The sequence below is a fragment of the Abrus precatorius genome, unplaced genomic scaffold (assembly GCF_003935025.1).
Source record: "Abrus precatorius isolate BTA unplaced genomic scaffold, Abrus_2018 Scaffold2, whole genome shotgun sequence".
NCBI classification, from domain to species: Eukaryota; Viridiplantae; Streptophyta; class Magnoliopsida; order Fabales; family Fabaceae; genus Abrus; species Abrus precatorius.
This window is the reverse complement of record NW_020874362.1, coordinates 37,225,423-37,232,886: the sequence shown is the minus strand read 5'-3', so window position 1 is coordinate 37,232,886 and position 7,464 is coordinate 37,225,423. Positions and strand designations below refer to the sequence as shown.

The following is a 7,464-nucleotide window of genomic DNA, read 5'->3' as shown; positions in this document are numbered from 1 at the left end:
AAGATGTGACATCCTTTAATGGAAGCAAAGTTAACTTTATCATATGTTCTTAACTCCCTTTTTCACTGAAAAGCCAGTTTTATGATTTATTTAGCAACAATTCATTTGATGATTACTTTCCTTAGTTGATAGATCTCAACGTGCTACGAATTTAATCTATAAAAAGCATAAAGCTGTTTATGAAAAGATAAATTAAGATGGCCATTATGCACAATCCTTTTCCAAGGTTTTTGTTCTTCGATGAATAGTTATTGAGAAAAAATATATAATCCCAAAATATTTAAAAGCATTTCAACGTTATCCCTTTAAGTTTAGAATTGTAATTTATCTTCATAATCCCCGTAACTAAATATGACGAAGTTTTGCATATGCTAATTTGCAACGTGTATACCAAGCAAACTTTAGATGCCAATCACAGTAAGAAAGCTAAGAAGTTGAGGGAAAAAGGAAATAGCTTACTGTCCTGTTATATTTTAATGAATAATACACCATTTAAAATATAGTAAATAGTTATTATTGAATTATAAGTGTTTAAATTATATGAAATTTTATATGCCTAGCCTGTATGATAATATTATGAAAATCTACAACAGAATTGATAGAACTCACTTTTAATAAAGAAAAAGCTATCAAACATGTCATTTTATCAGACTTGACATTGGTTTTTGAAGTTTATGAAGAGCATGAGTAATATTATTGAGGGGCAACATGTTTGCAAGCTGGAATTGGGGTCATATGGACCAAGGCATAAAGTTTAAGTATATGTATTTGCAGTCTCAACGAAAGAAAAAATGCATCATTCATAGAGGAAAAGAAATAATTGAAAACCATAAACACAGAAACAAAAAATCTTAATATCATTCTAATTGGAACTTCCTTACTAGCGAAGCAAAAGTGTCTTAGGTGTGTTGAGTCTTGACTCTTGACATAGATTCTCATGGTACAGACAATTTGCATAATTTAACTAATTGCACTTTTTCTTTCTTCGCTTTACTAAACAAAAAGTAAACTCAGTTTAATGAGCATCCAAATTCAACTCCAGAATCCCTCCAAATTCCAGATATTGTGCTATCAACGCACTTTTTTCATCAGTTTAATCTGAGTTTTAAAGTTTTAAAGTTTTAAAGTGGATGTACATTTTAAAAATGAATAACAATTATTCATATCTGAATTTTAGATCCTTTTCTCACGTGATTGTGTTTCTTAAGTTTACAATTCATTCTTAAAATTTAAGTCTCAAACTTACTTTTAAGAAGGTAAGGGTATGGTTGAAGATGAATGTGTTCGTTCTTAATTCTTTGGTTATCTTATTTTTTCTGCACAATATTATTTTCAGATGCTCTCAAAGGTTGCAATTTTCTCTTTGTAACGTTGAGTTTTCTTTTTTCAATATTTTAAGTATTTGGTGTCATGCGCTTGCATCAACGGGGAAGTAAAATTAAGAAGCAGAAAAAAAAAATAGAAACCTTTTGAATTAATTATTAATTTTTAAATATAATATAAATACTTTAAAACTTTTTTATATAAATATTAACTTTTATGTAATAAAATATTAACAATAGTGTAATTTTAATTTTTTTAAAATTACACATAAAATTAATTTTATTTTAATTATATTTTATTTAATGAGTTTTTGAAACTTTCATTTTAATTTAAAATAGTTTATAATTATAATTTTATCTTTAAATTGTATTTAATTAATATAATATTTATTATTAATTATTAAAATATAGCAACCGAGCATGCTATATACTGCAAACTCACTAATAATAATTAATTAAATTTAATTATTTTCATTAGCGTGTATAATTTAATTAAAAAATATAATAAAAGATATGAAAAAGAATATTAACAATTATTCTTAAAAGACTGGTTAAAGAATACAAAATTAAAGTATTTTAAAAAATATAAAATACATTTATTTTATAAATTTTAATACTTTCTAGTATAATTTTTAATCAAAAACAAAATAAAATATTAATTCATTATCGGTGGTGTCTAGGAAGATTCTTTAAAAAATGACTCCGAAAATGAAGTAGTCGGCCATAACTCAACAAACAGAGAGTTGACGCATCTTTTGCATCCCCTCCGCCGCGCCGTCGACTCCGTTTCCGGTGATGTTTCTTTTAGCTTTTTGTTTCCATCTCCTTCCTCTTTTCACTGTGCTCTTCGCTATCGATCTTTTCACATTTAGGTTCACTCCACCTTTCGTTTAAACCTTTTCTTAGAAAAGTCGATAAGGTTAAAAAAAAAATCTGAAAATCAATTTTAGCACTTTTCTTGAAGCTGGAAATGTAGCTACATATCGTAATTTTATTCAAGTTCATCGGAATGCATCTTTAATATCCTTGGTTATAGGTTAAGCTCATATATCATTTGCTTCCTTTCTATTGGGCTGAACTTTGTTCTCTAAATCTGTGTATGGAAAATCAAACAACAAGATGTTTATTATGTTCACTTTATGTTTTTACCCTCCAGATATATACTGCATCTGGAAGACTGTGCGCTCGTCTTTAGACCAAAAGAATGGCTTCGTTTGTTTCTACCGATTGTATCCTTTCTAACTATCACTCTCAGCTTGGATTTGTGCCTCGTGATGGCCAATATATGTTTTGTGGTAGTAGTAACATCTTACATCTTCAAAATGCTCCTAAAAGTCCAAGGTCTCTCTCGTTTGCGCTTTCTATGCGAGGTTGTATTCCTTATCCTTTCTACTGTTTAGATGATGAACTTAATGAATAGTCCAAATTTTGACATTTTGTTTAATACTGGTTATCCAGGAATAAAATATTTGTGGGATGCTTTATCACACTCTAACTGTGGTCATTTCCTTACTTGCATTCAAGCTGTTTTAATGGCTGAGAAATTCATTGTTTTCCTTCTTTTGGTTCAGAAATTAAGCCACATATTGCTGTTCAGAGCAAGGGTGGATCAGCTCTTTTGCAGACAGCTGCTGTGCGGCATCTGACAGGTTCTGTTATCAGAACCCAGGGACTTCGTTTCGCTGTGGTGTGTATTTCAAAAATATTAATGCTAAACTATTTCATGCTTTCATCTCAAGCAATGCTTGTTTACAAACCATGGTCTTTGTTAGTCTTACATTATTCTCCAGCCTGTTGTTTTTAAGTCAGGTAAAATGTGTCTGTTATACATTTAGTGTTTGGAAAAGGAAAAAGAACCCAGCAACATGAATGGTATATTGGTCATGGAGTTGGGGCTTGCCAATTTACTCTCGGTCAATAGAAAACCATTTACATTCAATAGATAACACCTAATGGGGAAAAGACAATTTACTGTTGCCTGAGGTGGCTTGGTCTAGCGAGAAGAAGAATCATATGAGCACTAATAGTAAGAAGAACTGATCCAGCTACCTAATGGGCAAAAGCTTTAATTGTTGTATTGAAAAAAAATGAGATTTTGGGGGAGATTGAGGGTTTCGTACAGGAGTAGAGGATAAGATATTATCCTAAAGAAGATTCCACAACTAAAAATTGAGAAAAAACAAGGAAGAAAATATCGTAAAGTTCCCTTTAAATTACTCACCAGCACAAAAACCTAAGTTCAAATTATTCTACAGAAGCAGTAATGGCGAGAAATTATAGTTGAAGATTCTGGCATTTCTTTCCAACCATAGTTACCAAAACAAAGCATATACTACACACTGTCAAAGGATGTTGCCATCTTTACTCCTCCCAAAACCTCTAAAGATGGTTATTATAAATTAATCCAAATATTTGAGCAATTCTAGTTTATGAGTGAGGAACTCCATCAGAGTCTGCTGCCCAAATCCTATTGTCCACAGATAAAGGTGATAAATACAGGGAAACACACGAAGAGGAGAATCCCAAGTTTCTTGGTGCTTGATTAAGGTTTTGACAATAATTAAAATTTGAACAAGTGGGAGAATTCTGGAGAGTACGGATACAGAAGATGCAAATGCAACTGTTGTGCAGAGTATAAACAGTGGAGGCAAGGAATATATGAAATGTACAAACAACATAGTAGGCATTCATGAGGAAGCTATCATATTCTGCTTCAAGATCAAACAATTGTTTTCTACATCAAACAGGACTATATTCCCAGGATTTTCTTATTGTTTTATGTTTCTTTGCTAACTTCAATTTGCTCTCCTTTCAGGTTGTTGCACGATTTAATGAAATTATTACTAAACAGCTCTTAGAGGGAGCTTTAAGTACTTTCAAGAATTATTCAGTTCGAGATGAGGACATTGATGTGAGTAAACTGTCTTATAAATTCTTGGAATATTAGTTATTTATAATCTACAATGTTGCTTTTGTAATTTGGCTAGTATTCTGTGGCTTTAATATTTATGTTCTTCTGGTGTTTTCAAATGGATCTCCTCTTAGTACATTTTTTTGAAAATTTATTTTTACTCACTTTTTTCCGTTTTGTAAAATATTCAATTTTCTCGAAATATCAAAGTAAAACAAACTTATGCATGCTTTTCATAATCAGCTAAAACCTAAAAAGCTTGGACATGACATTAATTTAACATGGATATAATTTGACATGAATATAGGAATACGGAAAATATTAAAATCATAGGACATGATACAATTATAGTACCAAATATAAAATTTACATAAAAATGCAAGTTTTGAGTCAAAGGAGAGAATTTATGTTTTAAAAATGAGCATGAGTCATTCTAGACATAATAAAATGCTACCTTTAATCCAATTATTGTGATATTCTCATTTGTATCTGGTAAAAGTTTTAAAGTAAAAATATTCTAAAATTTAGCTAGCAGTATTTGACATCTCTAACATAGATACATGTCTCACACAAGTAGAACATACACAACTATTATTTTGAATTGTCCGTGCTTGCTTGGCTAAAACAAGAAACCAATTTTTTCATTTTTTCCTACTCGTGTCTTTCTTTTATCAGATGTTTGAAATTTGAAAACATTTATCAATATCTATTTGTGTTGCTTTTGTGTGTTAGTCAGAGAATTATGTCACCATTGGTCGCGGTTAAGTTATAGACAAAATTTATGGGCTGCGTTTTCACTTGCAAAAAATGTTCAATCAATATTACATGAATGGGGGCAGACTTGCCTTGTTCTGAATTTCAACATCACTTTCTTTTGCAGTGAATGCTGACAGAAACTTGTTGCTTTCCCTTCTCCCTTAGGTTGTGTGGGTACCTGGTAGTTTTGAAATAGGTGTTGTTGCAGCAAAACTGGGAAAATCAGGCAAATATCATGCAATCTTATGCATAGGAGCTGTGGTATGATAAGTCTTGACAAATCGATGAAATTCTTTTATAAAATTTTTATGATTAGTGAGTACTCATTATCTGCATTTATGTCTACTTAATTTGAGCTTCTACTGTGACCTATGCTTGTTGGTAACAGGTACGAGGAGACACAACCCACTATGATGCAGTTGCTAATTCAGCAGCATCCGGAGTGCTTTCAGCTAGTCTAAACTCAGGTGGTATTCCGTTAATGTCAATTGTAATCTCCAGATATGAACAAATCATACTTCAGTGTTAAATTGCTATCTGTTTTCTTGAAAATAACATATGCATGCAACATTGGTATGGCAACTTGAAATGTTGAGAAGAAACTCCTGAAATGTGAGAGCTATTTTATAAATGATAATTTTTATAGAAATAGTAACACAATACCTGTTTTAGTTAACCTTAAGATTGGTCTTCACAGATAAAATACTTGAAGTTTATGTTTCCCCTATAAGCTAGTCAGAATAAGAGAACACCTGCCTTTTTTTTTATTTTGCTTTTTGATTGGGGACATTTATTGCCATTGTCAGTCTTTGTTATTAGCTTCTTTTTTATTCAGTGCCATCAACATGTAAAATTGAGCATTTTGAGATGCCTTTGCAGGTGTTCCATGCATATTTGGTGTCTTAACATGTGAAAATATGGATCAGGTAAGCTTGTGCTATATTATTTTACTGTGAAAGTTACAACATTTGTTCTTTGCTGATGAGACTTATAGTTATGACTACATTGATTTTTATTTGTTATTTTTTTGCCAAGTGCAGGCTCTAAATCGAGCTGGTGGCAAATCTGGAAATAAGGGTGCTGAGGCTGCATTGACTGCTGTAAGTTAATAACTTGATATTCTGATGTTATTACTTATTATGCAATAATCATTTAAAAGTTTATATGAAGCCATCTAAAATTTTATAATCGAATTGTAGTTTTCATGTATCCTATCCTCCTCTCTTTGTATATATCATGAACCAATTATTTATTATTCCAAAAACTTAAATTGAATGAGGGATTCTCATTATGCGACCACTTTCAATGTAGTTGTCAAAATTGAATTGTGAAATGTGAATAGATATTCTGAAAAAAGAAAAGGAAAATAAGCCTATACACGAGGCTAACATCTTCAACTATTCATGAAATAGCACTTATAGATTTGTCTGGCTTGTAATTTTGGCTAAGCTAAACGCCTTAGTTGAATAAATTTTTCATATGCTTTTATTTATGTGGTGCAGATTGAGATGGCATCCTTGTTCGAGCACCATCTGAAGTAGTCAGAGTGTTTGAACCAATCTCGTAGTGCAGTAAGTTGCAACGGCATTTTTAACGGCATTTTTATCCCGATTTTCACCTCGAGACTACATATGTTGTAGTTCAAGATATATACTCGTATGTTCCCAAGATATATACATCATTAGACATCTAATGATGTAAATGAAATGGAATGGAACAGAACTGAATGAAATAAATATGTCAATTTATTGTTTGGATATTTTACGATAAAGGGAATAAAGTTCCTTGGATTTTTTAGGCAGCGAATGGAATATTAAGGGTTAAAGTTTTATTATTCTTATCTTTTCGTTTTTATTAGTAATTTTATGTTTACATCTATAGAAAAACGAAAAGAAAGGAAAAGATCAAACCAACCTCAACGACTCAAAACAAATTACAAACAAAAGTAGGGACATATATTCGAATACAGATGTTACAAAGTGAATGAGCCAAGGCATCTTGTGTATGTCTTAAAACGCAATTTCTCATGTTTTGCTTTCAATATACGTATTCCTCTCCTTTCTCTCACACCGTCTTCCCCTTTTATTGTTATGGTTGCGCTTGTGTGCTCACTTTGTAATTCTAACCAATGAGCAACAAAAACATCTGGGAGACTTGGGCCTTTTTAAAATTTTGATGAAGCTCTTCATTAAGTACGTTGGACTTGGACCCTAGTGAAAAATAGCCTCATGTTGGGCATTACTTTTTACAACCCCATTTTTCCATTAATATTGTTTGCAATTTTTTGTTGGAAAAAAACTTTTTTTCCCCCACTCCACCATCTCCCTACCTCCTACCAAGATTTCTACATACACATCTTTGTCTTTCCCACTCTCCTCTTTTGCTGCCCTAAAATTGAGTACCGGTTCTTCGATGCCCTCAACAGCGCAAATGCAGGACATTTTTTAAACAAAAATATAAAAGTAGTTTAAAAAG

At 31.5% G+C, this 7,464-nt stretch overlaps 1 protein-coding gene across 2 annotated transcripts; it reads left to right on the top strand.

The window, feature by feature from the left end:
• Positions 1–2,005: 2,005 nt before the first annotated feature.
• On the top strand, positions 2,006–6,819 carry LOC113858353 (6,7-dimethyl-8-ribityllumazine synthase, chloroplastic). 2 transcript variants are annotated; one of them, XM_027490964.1, is made up of 9 exons: positions 2,006–2,114; positions 2,479–2,692; positions 2,894–3,009; positions 4,138–4,233; positions 5,155–5,250; positions 5,378–5,456; positions 5,869–5,915; positions 6,030–6,089; positions 6,492–6,819. In XM_027490964.1, the coding sequence occupies exons 2-9, from the start codon at positions 2,527–2,529 to the stop codon at positions 6,528–6,530; spliced, it is 699 nt and encodes a 232-aa protein (XP_027346765.1). In that variant the 5' UTR covers positions 2,006–2,114; positions 2,479–2,526; the 3' UTR covers positions 6,531–6,819. The 2 variants fall into 2 exon arrangements, with proteins under 2 accessions (XP_027346765.1, XP_027346764.1); XM_027490963.1 differs by having other exon boundaries at positions 2,022–2,114; positions 2,888–3,009; positions 6,492–6,803.
• Positions 6,820–7,464: the final 645 nt, after the last annotated feature.